The sequence below is a fragment of the Oncorhynchus clarkii genome, chromosome 16, assembly GCF_045791955.1.
Source record: "Oncorhynchus clarkii lewisi isolate Uvic-CL-2024 chromosome 16, UVic_Ocla_1.0, whole genome shotgun sequence".
In the NCBI taxonomy this organism is placed as follows: Eukaryota; Metazoa; Chordata; class Actinopteri; order Salmoniformes; family Salmonidae; genus Oncorhynchus; species Oncorhynchus clarkii.
In genome coordinates, this window is record NC_092162.1 from 54,667,809 (window position 1) to 54,691,642 (window position 23,834).

General features: G+C 40.6%; 2 protein-coding genes across 2 annotated transcripts in view; both read left to right on the forward strand.

Annotated features, from left to right (window-relative positions):
• The window catches only part of LOC139368760 (acid-sensing ion channel 1-like), a 90,212-nt gene extending 81,806 nt beyond the window's left edge, over nucleotides 1–8,406 (forward strand). The window contains exons 5-11 of the mRNA XM_071108076.1: nucleotides 77–227; nucleotides 336–392; nucleotides 516–669; nucleotides 889–980; nucleotides 1,101–1,180; nucleotides 1,426–1,524; nucleotides 7,237–8,406. Of these exons, the coding sequence (XP_070964177.1) occupies nucleotides 77–227; nucleotides 336–392; nucleotides 516–669; nucleotides 889–980; nucleotides 1,101–1,180; nucleotides 1,426–1,524; nucleotides 7,237–7,332 (729 nt within the window). The 3' untranslated portion in view covers nucleotides 7,333–8,406. The remainder of the gene's footprint in view (nucleotides 1–76; nucleotides 228–335; nucleotides 393–515; nucleotides 670–888; nucleotides 981–1,100; nucleotides 1,181–1,425; nucleotides 1,525–7,236) is intronic.
• A 939-nt stretch (nucleotides 8,407–9,345) lies between these two features.
• On the forward strand, nucleotides 9,346–23,413 carry LOC139368755 (glycerol-3-phosphate dehydrogenase [NAD(+)], cytoplasmic-like). The gene is made up of 8 exons (XM_071108072.1): nucleotides 9,346–9,496; nucleotides 17,865–18,042; nucleotides 18,585–18,725; nucleotides 20,317–20,455; nucleotides 21,242–21,354; nucleotides 21,600–21,836; nucleotides 22,073–22,179; nucleotides 22,657–23,413. Exons 1-8 carry the CDS (start codon nucleotides 9,453–9,455, stop codon nucleotides 22,751–22,753), a joined length of 1,056 nt encoding a protein of 351 aa, XP_070964173.1. The 5' UTR covers nucleotides 9,346–9,452; the 3' UTR covers nucleotides 22,754–23,413.
• Nucleotides 23,414–23,834: the final 421 nt, after the last annotated feature.

Below are 23,834 nucleotides of genomic sequence, written 5' to 3' on the forward strand. Positions count from 1 at the left end.
TAGTACACCTATTCAATTGTAGTTGTACTGTAGCTCATACTGTATGTGTAACAGTTGTCATGTGTGTCTATTCCAGCTGATATATTTGCCCCCACCCTGGGGGGACTGTAAGGTGACATGGATGGACTCAGAATTCTTTGAAACGTACAGCATCACCGCCTGCCGTATCGACTGTGAGACGCGCTACCTGGTGGAGAACTGTAACTGCCGCATGGTGCACATGCCTGGTAAGTGAACTCTACCACCCAGCCGTTTACCTAGTCTGCCGTTTACCTAGACTATTTAAGTTTTCAAGTTCAACTTAGTTTAATTGATTAACAACTCTTTATATACAGGAGATGCCCCATACTGCACCCCTGAGCTGTACAAAGAGTGTGCTGATCCAGCTCTTGGTAAGCAATAGATCCAGACTGCTGTTTCTTAGACCATAGCAACTATATTTTCATTTCTACATCACTTACATGGACTAAAAAGAGAAGAAGTGTTAATGCTGCAGTATTACTCTTTGACCCCAGACTTCCTTGTGGAGAAAGACAATGATTTTTGTGTGTGTGAGACGCCGTGCAACATGACCAGATACAGCAAGGAGCTGTCCTTCGTCAAGATCCCCAGCAAGGCCTCTGCCAAGTATCTGGCCAAGAAATACAACAAGTCAGAGCAGTACATAGCGTGAGTCTAATGTTTCAAACACCAGATAAAAACTTTACAGCGAGTATGGAGTACATAGTAAGAAATGTAATGGCAAAGAAATTTGATTGGGGCTTTGGCCCTTGTTAGTTCCATTTCCAATACACATATTTAGTGCAACTAAGTAAAGATGTTCTCTATCAGAAGATTACGTAAACTGTTTGCTGTTTAGATGTTGAATATGGTATTTTTCTGTAACAGTGATAATATCCTGGTTCTGGACATCTTCTTTGAGGCTCTAAACTATGAGACGATCGAACAGAAGAAAGCCTATGAAGTAGCAGGACTTTTAGGTATTTCACTGATTTTTTAAAAACTATTAATTTTCTTTTTAAGGATACTTTGTTGGAAATGTGTATCTTTTGGGAAAGTTTATTATCTTTGATAATCTTGTCCTTGTCCGTTCTTCCCAGGTGATATTGGTGGTCAGATGGGTCTTTTCATTGGAGCCAGTCTCCTAACTATTCTGGAGCTGTTTGACTACATCTATGAGGTCATCTTTTCATTCTCTCTAGTATTCTTCAGTGACAGAAAACAACCACACTTTTCCATTATGCTTTCTGTCTCACTCATTATTGTATTCTCTTGGAAAAGCAGAATTAAACATTTATGCGTTTTACAAATAACTTGTCGAAGAGGCAAACACACTCGGAAATGTCCACCTTTTCTCTTACCAGCCATTGTCTCAAATCGACAGCTTCACTGACCTTTGTCGTGTGCATCTGTGTTTCATCACAGGTGATAAAGTACAAGCTCTGTCGATGCTCAGAGAAGAAACACAAGCACAGCAACAACGACCAGGGAGCTGTTCTGAGCCTGGACGATGTGAAATGTCACGTCAGTAACTTTCACTAAACATTTGCAGCTCTCAGAAAGAGGCAGCCATATTGCTTCATGTCTAAACATCTCAATGAAGGATTTCATGTGCATGAAGCCAGGTTTTTTTGTGTAAAATAAAATGTGTTCTAAATGAACGTGCAGATGTAGGATCTTAATTTGAGCCCGTTTGCTACAGCAGAAAAATAATCCTGCAGCACAGGAAATGTGAATTATTATGGCGATTATAATTAATGGACCTTTTTGTCAAGTCTGATATTTCAAAGTGTAAATTGAAAACCTCAAATCTACTACACGTTTTAAATAGCCTGCATTATTAAGATCCTACATCTGTACCTGGTGAGTTTCATGGATGTGTGTGTGGGGGGATATGTCTAGTTTTGCCTCACACACACCAGAATAAAAGACAATCAATTCAATGATCGTTCACATGCATCCCTTTGATTTGGTTGGCTAATGTAAATGGCTTTGCAGCAGAAGAATGGAATACCACATTGAAGATCAAATAGCAAAAACAATATCCAAAACATCTGTTGATATTTTTCCTGAGCAACAACGATAGTTACAATGAATAACAATTGAGGTTGTGATGATGTGTATCTGCTTGAGAAACATGTCTTCACCCCATCAATTTCCATCAAGTTCTCTCTCATCTATATCTTTGGAAATATCTGAATCTTAAATGTAGCAAGTGTTTACCCACTGGGCACAAACTTGTTAGAACCAATGTTGTTTCAACGTAATTTGTCATGGTAACCAAATTTCAACATAGACAAACCTTGTTTAAAATATGTTGAGTTTGTACCTTTAAAACAATATCAGATCTTCAGCGTTATTTCCACTATCAGAAAAGAAAACTACAGGCTGGGCAGCACCTCCTACCAGGAGAATTTATCCATCTACAGCTACCTTTTGGTATCCCATCCAGGTTTTTAACCAAGCCCAGCCCTGCTTAGCTATGATATAATGTCACTCAATATTACCAATGTGCTATTGTTAGAATGATTGTTGAGAGATCCCCAATTAAAAATGAAGTAGATTCACTGTTCATATCAAAGTCATTCCAAAGGGTAGGTTTAACAGAGGAAATTAAATGTGACCATAATTCATCACTCATAGTTCATCAATGATGCTATTTAGGCCTTTAAAACATTTCAGTTATCAACATCTATTGTTTCAATTCAACCCAAAATGCAACTAAAAATAGATAATACAATAGGCCTAGAGTTTCAAGCTCTGGTTGATCTCAAATTGAAGGATATTTAGTGATGTGAATTGTGTTTGGTTGACAATGCAATCAAATATCAACATTTGAAGATGTTCTCTATCTTCTGCTTAGATAGTTCCATCTGTGCCACTGACTCAGTCTGTCTTTAATTCTATTTTGTCTACAAATTACTGATTGATGTGTTGGATTCAAATCTCAATCTCAACCTAAAATCTAAGTTAAAGAATAGGACTAAATCAAATCTAACTTTCTTTAAAGTGCATTTACACTGAACAAAAATATAAACCAACATGTAAATTGTTGTTCCAATGTTTTATGTGCAGAAATAAAAGATCCCAGAAATGGTCCATATGTACAAAAAGCTTATTTCTCTCAAATTTTGTGCTCAAATTTGGGCTCATTGATCACTTGCACCATGTACAGTACCAGTCAAAAGTTTGGACACAACTACTCATTCAAGGATTTGTCTTTACTTTCACTATTTTCCACATTGTAGAATAATAGTGAAGACATCAAAATGATGAAATAACACATATGGAATAATTTAGTAACAAAAAAAGTGCTAAACAAATCTAAATATATTTTATATTTGAGATTCTTCAAAGTAGCCACCCTTTGCCTTGATGATAGCTTGGCATTCTCTCAACCAGCTTCATGAGGTAGTCACCCGGAATGCTTTTCCAACAGTCTTGAAGGAGTTCCCATATTGGCTGCTTTTCTTTCACTCTGCGGTCCAACTCATTCCAAACCATCTCAATTGGGTTGAGGTCAGGTGATTGTGGAGACCAAGTCATCGGATGTAGCACTCATCACTCTCCTTCTTGGTCAAATAGCCATTACACAGCCTGAAGGTGTGTTTTTGGGTCATTGTCCTGTTGAAAAACAAATGATAGTCCCACTAAGCGCAAACCTGTTGGCGTATAACTGCAGAATGCTGTGGTAGCCATGCTGGTTAAGTGTGCCTTGAATTCTAAATAAATCACAGACAGTGTCACCAGCAAAGCACCCCCACACCATCACACCTCCATACTTCACAGTGAGAACCACACATGCAGAGACCATCTGTTCACCTACTCTGCGTCTCACAAAGACACAGTGGTTGGACCCAAAAATCTCAAATTTGGACTCATCAGACCACAGGACAGATTTCCACAGGTCTAATGTCCATTGCTCGGGTTTCTTAGCACAAGCCAGTCTCTTATTATTATTGGTGTCCTTTAGTAGTGGTTTCTTTGCAGCAATTCAGCCATGAAGGCCTGATTCATGCTGTCTCCTCTGAACAGTTGATGTTGAGATGTGTCTGTTACTTGAACTCTGTGACGCATTTATTTGGGCTGTAATCTGAGGTGCAGTTAACTCTAATGAAATTATCCTCTGCAACAGAGGTAACTCTGGGTCTTCCTTTCCTGTGGCGGTCCTCATGAGAGCCAGTTTCATCATACCACTTGATGGTTTTTGCGACTGCACTTGAAGAAACTTTCAAAGTTTTGGACATTTTCCGGATTGACTGACCATGTCTTAAAGTAATGATGGACTGTCATTCCTCTTTGCTTATTTGAGCTTTTCTTGTCATAATGTGGACTTGGTCTTTTACCAAATAGGGCTATCTTCTGTATACCACACCTACCATGTCACAACACAACTCAAAAGCATTTAGAAGGAAAGAAATTCCACAAATACATTTTTAACCAGGCACAACTGTTAACCTCTGGGATATTGGGGACGGTAGCGTCCCACCTCAACAACAGCCAGTGAAAGTGCAGGGCGCCAAATTCAAAACAACAGAAATCCCATAATTAAAATTCCTCAAACATACAAGTATTTCACACCATTTTAAAAATAAACTTGTTGTAAATCCAGCCAGAGTGTCTGATTTCAAAAAGGCTTTACGACGAAAGTACAACAAACACAGCCATTTTTCCAGCCAAAGAGAGGAGTCACAAAAAGCAGAAATAGAGATAAAATTAATCACTAACCTTTGATGATCTTCATCAGATGACACTCATGGGACTTCATGTTACACATTTGTTTGATAAAGTTCATATTTATATCCAAAAATCTCAGTTTGCATTGGCGCGTTACGTTCAGTAGTTCCAAAACATCTGGTGATTTTGCAAAGATCCACATCAATTTACAGAAATACTCATAATAAACATTACTAAAAGATACAAGTGTTATGCATGGAATTTTAGATCCACTTCTCCTTAATTCAACCGCTGTGTCAGATTCCAAAAAAGATTTACCGAAAAAGCACACCATGCAATAATCTGAGTACAGCGCTCAGACAACAAAACAAGCCATACATATATCTGCCATAGTTGTGGAGTCAACAAAGTCAGAAATAGCATTATAAATATTCACTTACATTTGATGATCTTCATCAGAATGCACTCCCAGGAATCCCAGTTCTACAATAAATGTTTGATTTGTTTGATAAAGTCCATAATTTATGTCCAAATACCTCCTTTTTGTTTGCGCGTTTAGTACACAATCCAAACTCACGACGCGCGGGCAAGTCCAGGCGAAAAGTCATATTACAGTTCGTAGAAACATGTCAAACGAAGTGTCTTTATGATGTTTTCAACATAAATCTTCAATAATGTTCCAACCGGAGAATTCCTTTGTCTGTAGAAATGCGATGGAACGCAGCTACCTCTCCCGTGAGCGCGCGTGATCAGCTCATGCCACTCTGGCAGACCTCTGACTCATTCAGCTCCCATTCCCCCCTCCTTCACAGTAGAAGCATCAAACAAGGTTCTAAAGACTGGTGACATCTAGTGGAAGCTTTAGGACGTGCAATAGGACCACATAGACACTGTATATTTGATAGGCAATGACTTGAAAAACTACAAACCTCAGATTTCCCACTTCCTGGTTGGATTTTTTATCAGGATTTTGCCTGCCTAATGAGTTCTGCTATACTCACAGACATCATTCAAACAGTTTTAGAAACTTCAGAGTGTCTTCTATCCATTCTTCTATTCTTCTTCTATACTAATAATATGCATATATTAGCAACTGGGCCTGAGTAGCAGGCAGTTTACTCTGGGCACCTTATTCATCCAAGTTACTCAATACTGCCCCCCAGTCCCAAAGAAGTTAATTGAAAAGCATTCCAGGTGAATATCTCATGAAGCTGGTTGAGAGAATGGCAAGAGTGTGCAAAGCTGTCATCAAGGCAAAGGGTGGCTACTTTGAAGAATCTCAAATATAAATATATTTTGATTTGTTTAACACTTTTTTGGTTACTACATGATTCCATATGTGTTATTTCATAGTTTTGATGTCTTCACTATTATTCTAAAATGTAGAAAATAGTAAAAATTAAGAAAAACCCTCAATAAGTAGGTGTGTCCAAACTTTTGACTGGTATTGTACGTTTAATGTAATCTCAACCACAATCCAAGTAATTTGGTTCTGCTATTCGATGAAGCAAAGTGATAACACATTAATCCGTTGTATAAATAAACAAAATATCTGACATTGTATTCCCATTTGAATTTCGCTTTTACATTGTTGAAAGCGCAGTGATAGACATTTGGATGACAACTAAAACAACATTCAGACATTGTTTTTTCCATTGGAATTTGGTTTGACTTTTAGATGGTTGAGAGCATAGTGACACATGGGAAATTCAATAAACTTCTGTCTGTCTTTTTGAGTGGGTGAATATAGTATGTAATCTCATGAATCAACATCTCAACCAAATATTACCCCATAATCCATGTTGAAATTTCGTGGTTTGCACAGTAGGCAGTTGTTGAAAAAGTACCAAATTGTCATACTTGAGTAAAAGTTTAAAGGTATTTGGTTTTAAATATACTTAAGTATCAAAAGTAAATGTAATTGCTAAAATATACTTAAGTTTCAAAAGTAAAAGTCATTAAGATTCCAAACCACACGGCACAATTTTTGTGTATTTTTTTATGTACGGATAGCCACGGGCACACTCCTACACTCAGACATGATTTACAAACAATGCATTTGTGTTTAGCGAGTCCAGATAAGAGGCATTATGATAACCAGTGCTGTTCTCTAGATAAGTGTGTGAATTGGACCATTTTCCTGTCCCATTTGGGTGTCAGGGAAAATGTATGGAGTAAAAAGTACATTCATTTTTTTAGGAATGTTGTGAAGTAAAATAAAAATTGTCAAATATTATAATAGTAACTTAAAGTACCGATACCTCAGAAAACTACTTAAGTAGTACTTTAAAGTATTTTTGCTTTTGTACTTTACACCGCTCCCAGTGGGTAATGTGGCACTTGGATTCAAAAGGGGGCTTTATAATATGTTGTGCATTTAATATATGAAGCAGATCTGCAGAAGGATACACTTTTATATGCCTGACTGTATGTTGTCTGTTCAATCTCTGCTTTCTCACTGGTTGTCTTTCAGGAGTTTGGGTTTAACTTGTCTTTTTCTTGTGTTATACTCCCACTTTTTTTTGTCACTAACTATCCATTTCACATTATTCACCCCAGTCTCTCCATGACAATACTCATGCACCACCTCCATACTCTGCCAATATTCTACCTCATCACACAGGGAGGAGCAACCCAGAGGACGTCACCTGCTGAGCCAATCAGAACACAAGGAAGTAAGAAAATGGAGCATTTCAATTTGATTCAAAAGTGGACAGATGTCAGAGTATAAAGCTTGATAATGGGTAATATGTAACAATTCAATAGCACTGAAGTCACATGGGTGCAAGAGTAGTGCTAGCCACGTATAGCCTGCTGGATCATAATGACTGCAATGTCATGAAAGTGGCAATGTTAATCCACGTACAAATTAAAATAGTTATTCTATTGTCTTCTAAGAATGTAATTTTACTTGGGCTACATTTAGATATAGCAAGCAGGACTAAGAGATTTTGGCTTTGGGTGTGTGATGGTGGGAAATGTCCTCGCAGTATATTGGCATGTTTGTCTGTGCTACAATTTTGGTCTGTTTGTTTGTATGGTTGTGTTTATGTGCATGCCCTTTTTGAGTGTGTGTGTGTTTTGAGTGTGTGTAATACTTCAAGAGTACACTTTCTCACGTTAATGAATTGCAGTCCCGAAATTGGCCCCTTTTGTAATTTACTGCTTCAGTCCAATTGGCCAATTTGACATAATTCAATGAAGTTGATTTTTCATCTTGTATTATTAGTAATTATTCAATTGAAAAGATTGTTCACCATTTTCTAAGTAATAAAACAGAGAAGTCAACATTTGTATTTTCTTACGTAAGAAGTGTGAAAGTTTTACAGCCAAATGGGTAGATGAGATAGAACTAGATGACGAGAGATGTCGATCCACTTTTTTGACAATGGAAATATGGCCTGACTCCCAAAAGTTAAACAATTGGACCACTGTTACTACAATATATTTGGGTAGGAACCATTGGAGGTAGTTAGGAGCACTTACTGAAACGATCTCTTATCACTCATGCCTCATTTAGCCATGCTAGATGTATTTATCATAGGAAAGGGGGAGTTGTGTGACAGTGTGTAACTGTGTAGTGTTATTCTCAAGCACAACAGTACCACGAACATGTAAATAAAATACTGCAAGGAAGGACTATGGATAATGTTCTGATGGTGGTTGCATAGTCTTGCCTAATGTTCTTGATGTAATTAATGTAGCCATGTGTATGTGATCTTACTTTTGTTTTTCTATAAATACTATGCCTACCAGTTTACATGTTTTCAGATGTTTTATTTATCTAAAAAGCAACAATAAAGTATAATGAAATTTCAATTCAGTGGAATCTGGCTTCATTTTTGACAAGATCTGAAGACAGACTTTTTAAAATATTTTTTTCAAGATGGCCCAAACTTCTTACTCTTTCATATCCATGCCAGCTATACCTTTCCTGTACTACAGAGAAACCGAAGAAACACATACATACAATACCAAAATATTTGTTTACAACATGAGGTAAAGGGAGTTAAGAGCCTGAGTCTATGTTAACCTTGTTTGAACAGGCACTTTTCTGTGTAAACAACGACTGAAAACTTCCTCTATTTTACCAAATTGTAAAATCTAAACTGCTGAATCTATTCTTTCATTGGAATGTCTGTGTTCCCTTGTGACCAGTCACCAACCCAAACAAGATCCCCTATTGTTTCAATAATTCAATAGTCTCACACAAGAGTCTCCTTCTGCCAGTTAGTGTTGGATATGAGATAATGGTCTCTGAAATTCACATTGAGACAATGAACAACACCCATAGCCATCTGAGGACAGGAATTTAGATCCTTGGAATGTTGTGTGTGCAAGCCCTGCTAAACTAATCTGTTAACAAAGGCTGTATTTTATCCAAGGTACATATATCCAGTCATCCAAGGTTGCAAGTCTCAGCTTTGATTTGATCGTTTCTCATTGAGAATAATGAAGAGATTGCGATGTTTGCACCTGTTTTTCTTTTTGAAAACATAAAGAATAATTTTTAATTTTCAGAATGACCTCAATAAAAATTTGCCCACATGGAACTTTTGGCCGAGTTATTCAGCGGCCAAAAGTTTCATAGGACTTGGCTGAAAGCAGTGGGTGGGACTGTCTCCCCTCAGACTAACCAATGAAATAAGAACAAGATTTACCAACCCCGCTGTGCACTGCCTTTACATACAAAGTACCCCTGTGAATATCCAGTACACACTGCAGCCCGGTTTGTAACAGTGTGCCATTTTTGTCAGTCGACAAGGGTCTTTTCAATGTCAACTCCCAAGAAAGTCTGCATTATTGGCTCTGGCAATTGGTAAGAAAACGTATTTATATCGAATACTTTGTGTTTGTGTGTGGGTGTACCGGGTGCTGTTGCTAGAGAGACGCAGCATATAGTCAATCATAGCAGAACGCGTAGTAGCCCATGTGATTTTGCTTTAGACTACAGACTGGAGACCGTACTGTATTTATGACAATGTTATGAGACATAACCTTTGTTATAGGCCTACATCATGCACGTACTGTATCTCCGATCAAATAGCCCACATGTATGGCTATCAAATAAATATGGGCTTGGATGTGAATATGTTAACAACAAACACCATATCATTAAAACAGAACAGGTCAGAATAAAATGGACAATATGGAACGAAATGATTCCAATAAGCAAAAATTACGTTGAAAAGACGTCAAATTATTTTACAGGCGTTGAAGTTAGGTCCATTTTAGGGTCTGAATGAAAGGTGAAAATACGTATTTTCCGGACGTTTAATATATGTATTTTCCGAATGTTTTTTTTCTTTATTTCAAAATTTCGGTTCTGAATGATCGTTGAAAATACGTTTTTTTCCGGGACATTGAAAATATGTATTTTTCGCACGTTGAAAATACGTATTTTACTGACGTTGATTTCAGGTTCATTTTCGGTTCCGAATTAAAGTTGAAAAGACGTTATTTACAGACATTGAAAATACAATGTTTTGGGTGATTGATTCTATGGCCAAATTTCGACCGCACATACATTCTCAATTAAGTAAGCATTAAGATGTATCAAAATAATGATTTAATATTTATAATGATTTAGTATTTATTATAGGAAAGAGGAGCCAACTGAACATTGCAACATAGAATATCAAATCAAATCAAATGTATTTATATAGCTCTTCTTACATCAGCTGATATCTCAAAGTGCTGTACAGAAACCCAGTCTAAAACCCCAAACAGCAAGCAATGCAGGTGTAGAAGCACAGTGGCTAGGAAAAACTCCATAGAAAGGCCAACACCTAGGAAGAAACCTAGAGAGGAACCAGGCTATGAGTCCTCTTCTGGCTGTGCCGGGTGGAGATTATAACAGAACATGGCAAGATGTTCAAACATTCATAGATGACCAGCATGGTCAAATAATAATAATCACAGTAGTTGTTGAGGGTGCAACAAAAAGCTCCCAAAAAGCTTTAAAACTTGTAGTAATAATGTCCAAAGTGTCCAATCTACAGAATAATCCAATAGACCACTTCAACTAGAAAAATATTTGGTTACATAAATATTGTTTTCTTGCTATGATTGTGGTATGTTGTTGCTTATCTACCTTATAAGATAAAAGTGTCTTCTGAATTACCAAAATGTACATGTAAAAACAAGCTTGCAAAGCATGCTGGGTATTATTCTAATGAGCTCAACCACCAAACAAGTACACATTTGGGTATAGAAGCATAGAAGTATAGAAGTCTATGTTTGGGCCAAATCAGGGCCGGTCCAGACCGGACCAAATCTGAACCAAACTTAGACGTCTATGATTGTTTCAGATTTTGTCCGATCTGGACCAAAAATCTACGTCCTTGGATGTTAAAATCAAGGCCAGTCTGGAGAGGACCAAAAAAAACTGTGATACGACATTGTTGTCGACGGTCCCCATGCGTGAAAATGAATTACATCCGGTGGAACGCAAAAGACTGCTCAGTTGTAATATTTATTTTACCTTCATTTAACTAGGCAAGTCAGTTAAGAACAAATTCTTATTTTCAATGACTGCCTAGGAACAGTGAGGGCAACTGTTCTGCCCCAGTGGGGGCAGAACAACAGCTCGGGGGTTTGAACTTGCAACCTTCTGGTTACTAGTCCAACACTCTAACCACTAGGCTACCCTGCCGTATGAATGGAGCATTAATTAGTTGGTAAGCTACTCATGACTGCTCTCTGGAGGTTTCACTCCATATGCTAAATTGTCCTCAGTGATTTCAATTGTAGGCCTATACGGCAATTTTTGACGAGCTGATCATAGCGAATAAGAAAGCACTGCATTTCCCACTGTGTAAACACATTGATTGTCATTGCAAATAGGCTCCAACTAACGCCTGATGGGTAGCTGATATGTAGATCTTAAATAGCCAAAATTATGTTTTTTATTTTTTTATTTCACCTTTATTTAACCAGGTAGGCTAGTTGAGAAAAAGTTCTCATTTACAACTGTGATCTGGCCAAGATAAAACAAAGCAGTTCGACATATACAACAACACAGAGTTACACATGGACTAAACAAACATACAGTCAATAATACAGTAGAAAAAAAGTATATATACAGTGTGTGCAAATGAGGTAAGATAAGAGAGGTAAAGGCAATAAAATAGGCCATAGTGGCGAGGTAATTATCAATTAAACACTGGAGTGATAGATGTGCAGAAGATAAATGTGCAAGTAGAGATACTGGGGTGCAAAGGAGCAAAATAAATAAATAAATACAGTATGTGGATGAGGTAGTTGGATGGGATATTTACAGATGGGCTATGTACAGGTGCAATGATCTGACAGCTGATACTTAAAGTTAGTGAGGGAGATATGAGTCTCCAGCTTCAGTGATTTTTGCAGTTCGTTCCAGTCATTGGCAGCAGGGAACTGGAAGGAAAGGCGGCCAATTGAGAAATTGGCTTTGGGGGTGGCCAGTGAAATATACCTGCTGGAGCGTGTGCTATGGGTGGGTGCTGCTATGGTGACCAGTGAGCTGAGATAAGGCGGGGCTTTACCCAGCAAAGACTTATAGATGACCTGTAGCAAGTGGGTTTGGCGACGAATATGAAGCGAGGGTCAGCCAATGAGAGCATACAGGTCGTAGTGGTGGGTAGTATATGGGGCTTTGGTGACAAAACGGATGGCACTGTGATAGACTGTATCCAATTTGCTGAGTAAAGTGTTGGAGGCTATTTTGTAAAGGACTTCACCGAAGTCAAGGATTGGCAGGATAGTCAGTTTTACGAGGGTATGTTTGGCAGCATGAGTCAATGATGATTTGTTGCGAAATAGCAAGCCGATTCTAGATTTAATTTTGGATAGAAGGTGTTTAATGTGAGTCTGCAAGGAGAGTTTACAGTCTAACCAGACACCTAGATATTTGTAGTTGTCCACATATTCTAAGTCAGAACCGTCCAGAGTAGTGATGCTGGACGGGCGGGCAGGTGCGGGCAGCGATCGGTTGAAGAGCATGCATTTAGTTTTACTTGCATTTAAGAGCAGTTGGAGAGCACGTTCCTCTCCGGAAGGAGAGTTGTATGGCATTGAAGCTCGTCTGGAGGTTAGTTAACACAGTGTCCAAAGAAGGGCCAGAAGTATACAGAATGGTGTCGTCTGCGTAGAGGTGGAAATGAGAATCACCAGCAGCAAGAGCGACATCATTGATGTACACAGAGAAAAGAGTCGGCCCCTAGAATTGTGGCACCCCCAGAGACTGCCAGAGGTCCGGACAACAGGCCCTCCGATTTGACACAATGAACTCTATCAGAGAAGTAGTTGGTGAACCAGGCGAGGCAGTCATTTGAGAAACCAAGTCTGTTGAGTCTGCCGATAAGAATGTGCTGATTGACAGAGTCAAAGCCTTGGCCAGGCCGATGAATACAGCTACACAGTATTGTCTCTTATCGATGGCGGTTATGATATCGTTTAGAACCTTGAGCGTGGCTGAGGTGCACCCATGACCAGCTCAGAAACCAGATTGCATAGCGGAGAAGGTATGGTGGGATTCTAAATGGTCAGTGATCAGTTTGTTAACTTGGCTTTCGAAGACCTTAGAAAGGCAGGGTAGGATAGATATAGGTCTGTAGCAGTTTGGGTCTAGAGTGTCTCCCCCTTTGAAGAGGAGGATGACTACGGCAGCTTTCCAATCTTTGGCGATCTCAGACGATACGAAAGACAGGTTGAACAGGCTAGTAATAGGGGTTGCAACAATTTCGGCTGATCATTTTGTAAAGAGAGGGTTCAGATTGTCTAGCCCTGCTGATTTGTAGGGATCCAGATTTTTCAGCTCTTTCAGAACATCAGCTATCTGGATTTGGGTGAAGGAGAAATGGGGGAGGCTTGGGCAAGTTGCTTTGGGGGGTGCAGGGCTGTTGACCAGGGTAGGGGTGGCCAAGTGGAAAGCATGGCCAGCCGTAGAAAAATGCTTTTTGAAATTCTCAATTATTGTGGATTTATCGGTGGTGACAGTGTTTCCTAGCCTCAGTGCAGTGTGCAGCTAGGAGGAGGTGCTCTTATTCCCCATGGACTTTACAGTGTCCCAGAACTTTTTTGAGTTTGTGCTACAGGATGCAAATTTCTGTTTGAAAAAGCTAGCCTTAGCTTTCCTAGCTGCCTATTGGTTCCTAACTTCCCTGAAAAGTTGCATATCGCGGGGGCTGTTCGATGCTAATGCAGTACGCCACAGGATGTTTTTTGCGCTAGTCAAGGGCAGTCAGGTCTGGAGTGAACCACAGGCTATATCTGTTCCTGGTTCAACATTTTTTGAATGGGGCATGCTTATTTATGATTGTGAGGAAAGCACTTCTAAAGAATAACCAGGCATCTTCTACTGATGTTATGCACGTGAGTGAGGACCCAAAAGCGGTTTAACAAAAACAGAGTTCTTTAATGTCGAAACACAGGTAAGACATAGATCCTCTTCAAATGTATATGATGGCAAAAATAAACAACCCGCAGAGAGGGAGACAAATGAAACATAAAGTCCTTCTCAATATCCCAGAAGAGTTCCCCTTCTAGCAGCAGAGGAGAATAGCTGGGTTAGAGTCCCCTTCTAGCAGCAGAGGCGATTAGCTGGGTTGTAGAGGACAGAGGTACCTGATCACACGTAGCCTCAGATGAACAGGCAGATTCCGACAGGACAGGACAAGGTTGAAGCAAACGAGACGATAGTTTGGTTCTGGCATGAGAAACTCAAACGAGAATCTGACAAAGACAGAAGCAGGAACAGAGAGAGAAATAGAGACCTAATCAGAGGGAAAAAAGGGAACAGGTGGGAAAAGGGTGAACGAGGTAGTTAGAGAAGATAAGGAACAGCTGGGGGAAGGAGGGGAAGAGAAGGTAACCTAATACGACCAGCAGAGGGAGACAGGGTGAAGAGAAAGAACAGGAACAAGACATTATGACAATACATGACAACTGATGGAATGAGGTCAATATCCTTCCAGGATCCCCGATTAGAAAGACCTGTTTGCTGAAGTGTTATAGGGAGCGTTTGACAGTGATGAGGGGTGATCGTTTGACCACAGACCCATTACGGCCTCAAGCAATGAGGCTGTGATCGCTGAGATCCTGGTTGAAAACAGCAGAGGTGTATTTGGAGGGCAGGTTGGTTAGGATGATATCTATGAGGGTGTCTGTGTTTACGGATTTGTAGTTGTACCTGGTAGGTTCATTGATAATTTGTGTGAGATTGAGGGCATCAAGCTTAGATTGTAGGATGGCCAGGGTGTTAAACATGTCCCAGTTTAGGTCACCTAACAGCACGAGCTCTAAAGATAGATGGGGGGCAATCAATTCACATATGGTGTCCAGGGCACAGCTGGGGGCAGAAGGTGGTCTATAACAAGCGGCAACGGTGAGAGACTTGTTTCTGGAAAGGTGGATTTTTAAAAGTAGAAGCTCAAATTGTTTGGGCACAGACCTGGATAGTAAGACAGAACTTTGCAGGCTATCTCGGCAGTAGCTTGTAAATCTGCCCCCTTTGGCAGTTCTATCTTGTCAGAAAATATTATACAGTGAGGGAAAAAACAATTTGATCCCCTGCTGATTTTGTACATTTGCCAACTGACAAAGAAATGATCAGTCTATCATTTTAATGGTAGGTTTATTTGAACAGTGAGAGACAGAATAACAACAACAATCCAGAAAAACGCATGTCAAAAATGTTATAAATTGATTTGCATTTTAATGAGGGAAATAAGTATCTCAATCAGAAAGATTTCTGGCTCCCAGGTGCCTTTTATACAGGTGAGATTAGGAGCACACTCTTAAAGGGAGTACTCCTAATCTCAGTTTGTTACCTGTATAAAAGACACCTGTCCACAGAAGCAATCAATCAGATTCCAAACTCTCCTCCATGGCCAAGACCAAAGAGCTCTCCAAGGATGTCAGGGACAAGATTGTAGACCTACACAAGGCTGGAATGGGCTACAAGACCATCGCCAAGCAGCTTGGTGAGAAGGTGACAACAGTTGGTGCGATTATTTGTAAATGGAAGAAACACAAAAGAACTGTCAATCTCCCTCAGCCTGGGGCTCCATGCAAGATCTCACCTCGTGGAGTTGCAATGATCATGAGAACGGTGAGGAATCAGCCCAGAACTACACGGGAGGATCTTGTCAATGATCTCAAGGCAGCTGGGACCATAGTCACCAAGAAAACAATTGGTAACACATTACGCCGTGAAGGACTGAAATCCTGCAGCGCCCGCAAGGTCCCCCTGCTCAAGAAAGCACATGTGCATGCCTGTCTGAAGTTTGCCAATGAACATCTGAATGATTAAGAGGACAACTGGGTGAAAGTGTTGTGGTCAGATGAGACCAAAATGGAGCTCTTTGGCATTAACTCAACTCTCAGTGTTTGAAGGAGGAGGAATGCTGCCTATGACCCCAAGAACACAATCCCCACCGTCAAACATGGAGGTGGAAACATTATGCTTTGGGGGTGTTTTTCTGCTAAGGGGACAGGACAACTTCACCGCATCAAAGGGATGATGGACAGGGCCATGTACTGTCAAATCTTGGGTGAGAACCTCCTTCCCTCAGTCAGGGAAGTGAAAATGGGTCCTGGATGGGTATTCCAGTATGACAATGACCCAAAACACACGGCCAAGGCAACAAAGGAGTGGCTCAAGAAGAAGCACATTAAGGTCCTGGAGTGGCCTAGCCAGTCTACAGACCTTAATCCCATAGAAAATATGTGGAGGGAGCTGAAGGTTTGAGTTGCCAAACGTCAGCCTCGAAACCTTAATGACTTCTGAAGATCTGCAAAGAGGAGTGGGACAAAATCCCTCCTGAGATGTGTGCAAACCTGGTGGCCAACTAAAAGAAACTGTGATTGCCAACAAGGGTTTTGCCACCAAGTACTAAGTCATGTTTTGCAGAGAGGTCAAATACTTATTTCCCTCATTAAAATGCAAATCAACTTATAACATTTTTGACGTGTTTTTCTGGATTCTTTTGTTGTTATTCTGTCTCTCACTGTTCAAATAAACCTACCATTACAATTATAGACTGATCATTTCTTTGTCAGTGGGCAAACGTACAAATTCAGCAGGGGATCAAATACTTTTTTCCCTCACTGTAGTTAGGGATGGACATTTCAGGGTTTTTGGTGTTCTTCCTAAGCCAGGATTCAGACATGGCTAGGACATCCAGGTTGGAAGAGTGTGCTAAAGCAGTGAATTAAACAAACTTAGGGAGGAGGCTTCTAATGTTAATATGCATGAAACCAAGGCTTGTATGGTTACAGAAGTCAACAAATGAGAGCGCCTGGGGAGTGGGAGTAGAACTAGGCACTGCAGGGCCTGGATTAACCTCTACATCACCAGAGCAACAGAGGAGGAGTAGGATGAGGGTACGGCTAAAGGCTATAAGAACTGGTCGTCTAGTACGTACGGAACAAAGTAAAAGGAACAGGTTTCTGGGCGCGGTAGAATAGATTCAATGCATAATGTACAGACAAAGGCATGGTAGGATGTGAATACAGTGGAGGTAAACCTAGGCATTGAGTGACGATGAGAGGGGTATTGTCTCTAGAGACACCAATTAAACCATGAGAGGTCACTGCATGTGTGGGAGGTGGGACCAGAGGGTTATCTGAGGCATATTGATCAGGGCTGGAGGCTCTACAGTGAAACAAGACAATAATCACTTACCAAAACAGCAATGGACAAGGCATATTGACATTAGGGAGAGGCATGCGTAGCCGAGTGATCATAGGGTCCAATGAGTAGCTGGACGGGCTGGAGACACAGCAATTCATACAGCTAGCGGGCCGGGGCTAGCAGGCTAGAAGAAGGGCCTTTAGAGGGACTTTGCGACGGAAGAAGTCTATTGTAGCCCCCTCGTGCGGTTACGTCGGCAGACCAGTCGTGATGGTTCAGCAGGGGTCCGTGTAGTAAAAGTAAAAACATTAGTTGATAACTCATCCAAATGTAAATCTTGCAAGTTGCAAATTTGCAATACGATTAAGTTGTTTGTGCTCTGGGCTCCTTTCCAAAAAGTATTTCAGGCATTTGCATTTTTCAATCTAGGGTGCATGTGCACAGTTCAGTTGTTCTTTCTGAAAATCGCAGACAAAATAGAATAATGAGATTACCCTTGTCTAGGTATAGAATTAAATCATGGACGACAAACTTAAAGGCATGATTATATTGCAATTTCTCTACTATACAGGGGTTCTGCTATTGCCAAAATAGTGGGTTCCAATGCTGCGCAGAACTCCAAGTTTGACAACACCGTGACCATGTGGGTGTTTGAAGAGATGGTGGATGGTCGCAAGCTGACAGACATCATTAACACCGACCATGAGAATGTCAAGTACCTGCCTGGACACAAGCTACCCCCCAATGTGGTGAGAAACACATTAAACGCCACTATGTGTTGTAATCATACTTTTCTTTTGTGCCTGTTTGTGGCTGTTTGTTCTGCCACAACTAGGAGGTCCTAATGTGATGAGTAATAAACTACTGTGGGGAATAGGGCCAGAGGCCTGCTGCTGGTCCATGTGTGTAAAGGGTCAGCCCTGGCTCAGTTATTATGTGTTGCAACTGCAGCTGTCCTTGCAGCTCTCTGTACCTCTCACTACAATCCCCACAATGATAGTTTTGTGAATCCCTGCCACCTGGCTTTTGTAGGATGGATCATTCTGACTTGACTGATTTAGCACAGACCAACCAGTCACTGCATTATATAACACAATTGTAAAATTAAACTTTCTCATTAAATTGTTTTTGGCAGAAAGCCACATTTTTATACCTTTGATTTAGCTTTGTGCTTTGCTGCACACGCTCTTTAGAAGTGAGAACGGATTAAGTTTACAATGTGCAAGGACTACATGGGACACACAGGCTAAGGCCAGTGCCCTGACTGTCCCCTCTTCTGTCTCTCTCCCAGTTGGCTGTTGCTGAGTTGGTGGACGCTGCCAAGGAAGCAGACATCCTAGTGTTTGTGATCCCCCATCAGTTCATCGGCAGAGTGTGTGACACCATGAAGGGGAAGATAAAGAGCGATGCACTAGGAATGTCACTCATCAAGGTTTGGCTAAGGGCCTCTCTACACTACACTACTAAACTTTGACAACACAAACTAGGTCCAGAAGAGATACTTGTGTAGTCTAAAGAGACAGATCTAGATTAAAATCTCTCTTTACACTGTACCACATACCACCCTCTGAGTGGTACAGTGTAAAGACATAGGCTCTCCCACACCAAATGTGTCTTCCGCATTTAACCCAACACCTCTTAAAATAACTGCACATTTGTGAATCATTTCATTTATCAATTGTGCAATACTATGTGCAATATGGTTTAGATGAGAAGCTCCTGTAGAATTTGAATTGCTATCCTTATTTTGTTTGTCTATATACTATATATATATACTATATATAGAGCTCACTACATATACTTTACTAATGTAAATCTATCCTAATACCCATGCTCTCCTCACTGTGAATGGGCTGTGTGTATTTCTCAACCTTTTTTTTTACATAAGGGACCGGATTGGCTGGGTTTGGTGCTCCTTTGGGGACCATTGTAATTTAAACTAGCACTTGAGAACTTATGAAATCGGTGCTTGTTAATTTTCTCAATCCTTGAGAAACATTGTCCTACTCTGTCCTTAGCTTGATACTTGGAAGAAACTATCTGACCCCCATTATCATGCTCTGTCAATCATTGACTCCTTCAGCCTCTTGCATTACAAATTAAGGGGTGATTTACGGTACACAGATTACAGTAAAACTAACCCTGGACTAAAAAGCAACCTAAATGGAGAATCTCCATTGAAAACGCTTCTTTGTCCAGGGTTAGGCTTTATGCTGCATTCATAACCAAGTGGGAAGGTAGAAATGAGCAGTTGTGAAGTCGTAAATACCAGTTAGATGCATTCACGTGCTTTGAACTCGTTCGCCCATTGGCAAATGGCCAACAAGCTGCGTCAACCATAAAATATTAATATATTGCTTTGTATAAATCATGTCTTGTTGTTGGATTTAATTAACAAAAATGCTGTTATCGAGAGAATTCCAATAGTAGGTGACGTCAGAGGTCAGCATGTAGAAGAAGTCAGAGTACAGGGATGATAGACAACTTTCCCACTTGTAATTACCAGTTGGAGGGGCGTTCAAGTGGATTTTCCCCAGTCGTATATATGGTAAATACCACCTTCCCACTTGGTTATGAATCTGTGTCCGAGAAACCCCCCCTAAAAATGTTAAAGCAGTAGTTAAGTTTTATTAGTCGTATGTACAGTATACACATGGTATGCACTGTCCAACGAAATGCTTACTTGAAGGATTCTTCTCGACAATGCAACAACAATAACAAAAAATTCAATATAAGAATATGAGTAAATGGCTCAGTAGAACAGAATAGACATAAGTATAATAGCGTAAGTATAATACAAGAAGGCACAATTTATAGCACAATGTATTAGGGAAGGGGCGGATTGGGGGGCAAGTGTTTAAATTGTGCAGTATTAGCGATAGTAAATAAGTCATGTTGACAGATTCTGATTGTGCTAATGTGAAGTTAACTGCTCCACTGTAGTAATGTACAGTACCTCTCTTGAATTGCTTTATTGTGCGTTCTTTGTACTGAGTACTCATGTGCTGTGTGTTCTAATCCAGGGTGTGGATGAAGGTCCTGATGGGCTGAAGCTCATCTCTGATGTGATCCAGGAGAAGCTGAGCATCACCATGAGTGTGCTGATGGGGGCCAACATTGCCAACGAGGTCGCCGATGAGAAGTTCTGTGAGACCACTATCGGTTAGACTCATTGGGTGAAGGGGAACATTTGGAGAGATGAACATTGTGAAAATGAGCTCTGTGAAAATGAATTTTGTGGGCTGGGTTATCATTGCATCTTACATACTTTTCAATGGCGTGCTGTCCCTTGTCTTTTTCCCTTTCTGAAAATAACTCTTAACAGTTTGGGTAGATTGTACAGCACAGTGCAACCTGAAAAGTAAGGCATTAATATAAACAGTTTTGAGAGTTGGTCTATTTTGTCAGTGTGTGTGTGTAGACATTAGTAAAGGTATTCAACATAGATGTTAGAAGTTTAATTGTTAGAAACTGAACTGGAGTAGTAAAAGTAAATAGGTTAAACTTGTTTTTGTAAGGACAACCTGTGCCAGATTTAATCAACCTGCAATAAAACAATGTCTCTGCTCAAGACTGCCACGTCAGCATGGAGGTAAAAGTCTGGCTGTTTACATTACAGAGAGTGAGCTGGCTTGTTTTACGGTAGTTCTGTACACTTGTTATTGTATGCAGCACTAGTGAACTCTGGCATGTAATTTCTCTTCAGTGTGTTTTAAACATGACATTGAGCATGTCTCGGGCCAAGTTGTTCCTTACCTTGTGACCAGCCTATAAGTCTGGACCCTGGTATGGGCCTTAAGTTTTTCTGATTTAAGCCATGTGGTCTTAAACCAGCATTAAGCATGACAATACAAGAGTGGTGAAGTATTTGAATGGCTGGTTGTGAAAGATACGGATGTTAGGATTGAAAAGGGTAATTTGTCTTTCTCATTCTCCCTCTCTCCCCAGGATGTAAGAATACAGAACATGGGGCTTTGCTGAAGGAACTCATGCAGACCAGTAACTTCCGGGTCACGGTAGTGGAGGAGTCCGATGTGGTTGAAATCTGTGGAGCACTGAAGGTGCCCACTCAACCCTTAAGAGATTCTGCTTGGCCTCATCCTAATGTCTCGTCATGTTGTCTCGATGTCTGAATCTCAATTCATAATTTCCTTGTATACTCTCTCCTTGCCCTTCCCCTACTTCTTACTGAAAACATAAAAGAGTAATGAGAAGAGGGCTAGATGAGAGAAAGTGTGCTGGTAAGAAATGACTGTCCTAATGTGTTGAAGCCATTAACCACAGCTCTCTTCTCTGTGGCTTTAAGAACATTGTGGCGGTGGGGGCGGGCTTCTGTGACGGCCTGGGCTTCGGTGACAACACCAAGGCGGCGGTGATCCGGCTGGGCCTGATGGAGATGATTGCCTTCGCACGAATCTTCTGCACTGCCGGGCCCGTCTCCTCTGCCACCTTCCTGGAGAGCTGCGGCGTTGCCGACCTCATCACAACCTGCTACGGAGGCCGCAACCGCAAAGTGGCAGAAGCCTTCGCTAAAGGGGGGAAGGTGAGAGAGGGGGCTTAACTAATTGACTTTTAGGGGTGACGTAAAAAAGTAGCATTTAGGATTGGAAGGCAGGAAAATACTGCAGATGAACACGGTCATTTTTTTGTTTGAAAATAAAGGGAGACAGAGATAACGTTAGTAAAGAGTGAGTTTCAGTTCAATATTGTTGTTTTGGAGAGTGGTATAATACCACAATAGTAGCCTTGACTTAACTACTATGTCTGTATTCTGCTCAGTCAATTGAAGAGCTGGAGAAAGAGATGCTGAATGGACAGAAGCTCCAGGGACCAGCAACAGCATCTGAAGTCCATGTCATCCTAAAGAACAAAAATCTGCTTGACAAGTAGGCACAGAAATCAAACCACTCTTTCACCCATTGAAGAAACTGATGTTTCACTTAAGCAATAAGGCCTGAGGAGTTGTGGTATGTGGCCAATATACCACGGCTAAGGGCTGTTCTTAAGCACAACGCAACGCAGAGTTCCTGGATACAGACCTTAACCGTGGTATATTGGCCATATACCACAAACCCTGAGGTGCCTTATTGCTATTATAAACTGGTTACCAATGTAATTAGAGCAGTAAAAATAAATGTTCCGTCATACCTGTGGTATATGGTCTGAGATACCACGGCTGTCAGCCAATCAGCATTCAGGGCTTGAACCACACATATTTTAATTACCAATAACCTCTTGCTCTATCACCTCAGTTAAATGCAGATAAAAAGAGAAATATGAAGAAATAGTCCAAACAATGCAGTTATTCTCAAAAGGACAAAGACTGTGACAACTCAACAATCCCTCCCTCTCGCCCGTCCCAGGTTCCCACTATTCAACGCTGTGTACCAGATCTGCTACCAGGGCCATCCAGTCACAGAGTTCATCAAGTGTTTGCAGAACCACCCAGAGCACATGTAGGCTAACAGACTGACCAAGTGCCAGGAGAAGGATTAACACCACTTCCGCTTTGTACCGGTTAGGAAAATATGTACACTTGCACACTCCATATGCAGCAAGCAGACTCCATCAGACGACGTGAAGTAGTCTACTCTGTACTGCCTAAGGGTTTTTTGTATGTACCTCTATAAAACAAGTGCTTTCCTCTTCCTGGTTTTCTACAAGAGTGTGACCCAGCCTTTTATTGTCACCCAATCAGACGCCACTGTCCATCCTCAGATGTTATCTTGGTCCGTCCATTGTGACCTCACTTCGTTATTGTTTGGCTTATTCATGTTAATTGGGGTAGGGATTTGTAGCAGATGCTAGGCCATTTGTGTCCTCGCTTTTCTAATTCTGAATCTCTCTGCGATGACTTATACTTACTTTATGGATCATTAGGCTAGATTTGCTTAGCACCTGTTAAAAACAAATGAAAGTGCCTTTCAATGCCACATTGCAAAAAATATTGCCGTTTTCTATGTGCTTTGTGAAACCAAATTGTTTTTCCCTTATGGTACGTCCATTAGTAACCATGACACTGCCGTTGAATTTCACTGACATGTGGCTTTACAGTATGTTTGAAAAGAGTGCAGGTTACAAAAAAAAATATTTGCCTTTGAAATAAATCATTGATTTGTACCCTTTTCATTTGGCTTCTTGTTCACATACGCTTCATGGGGAGTTTTATTCTGGTCATGGCAAGTTGTCAACTGGAATCTCAGAGCTGTAGCTCATGGTCAGAATCAATTGTTGCAATTTGCATGGACAAGCACGTCAGAGCCAGGGAAGAGAGAATAGAAGTAACATGAAACGTAGAGAGTTTGACAGTAAAGGAAGAGGCACTGTGAATAAAACCGCTTCAGTCTTGACGAGCTACTGGGTGTGCAGGCTTTTTGCTCCAACCCTGCAGTACCAGGCTAACTCAAGGAATAAGTTAATTGCTTTGAAATGAGACTTGAGCAGCAGTCTTGGGGAAATAAAGTTCTGCAACAGTCAACCAAGTCAACTAGGCTAGGAGCTATTGTAAGATGTAGACACCCCTTTACGTCACTATAAGTCA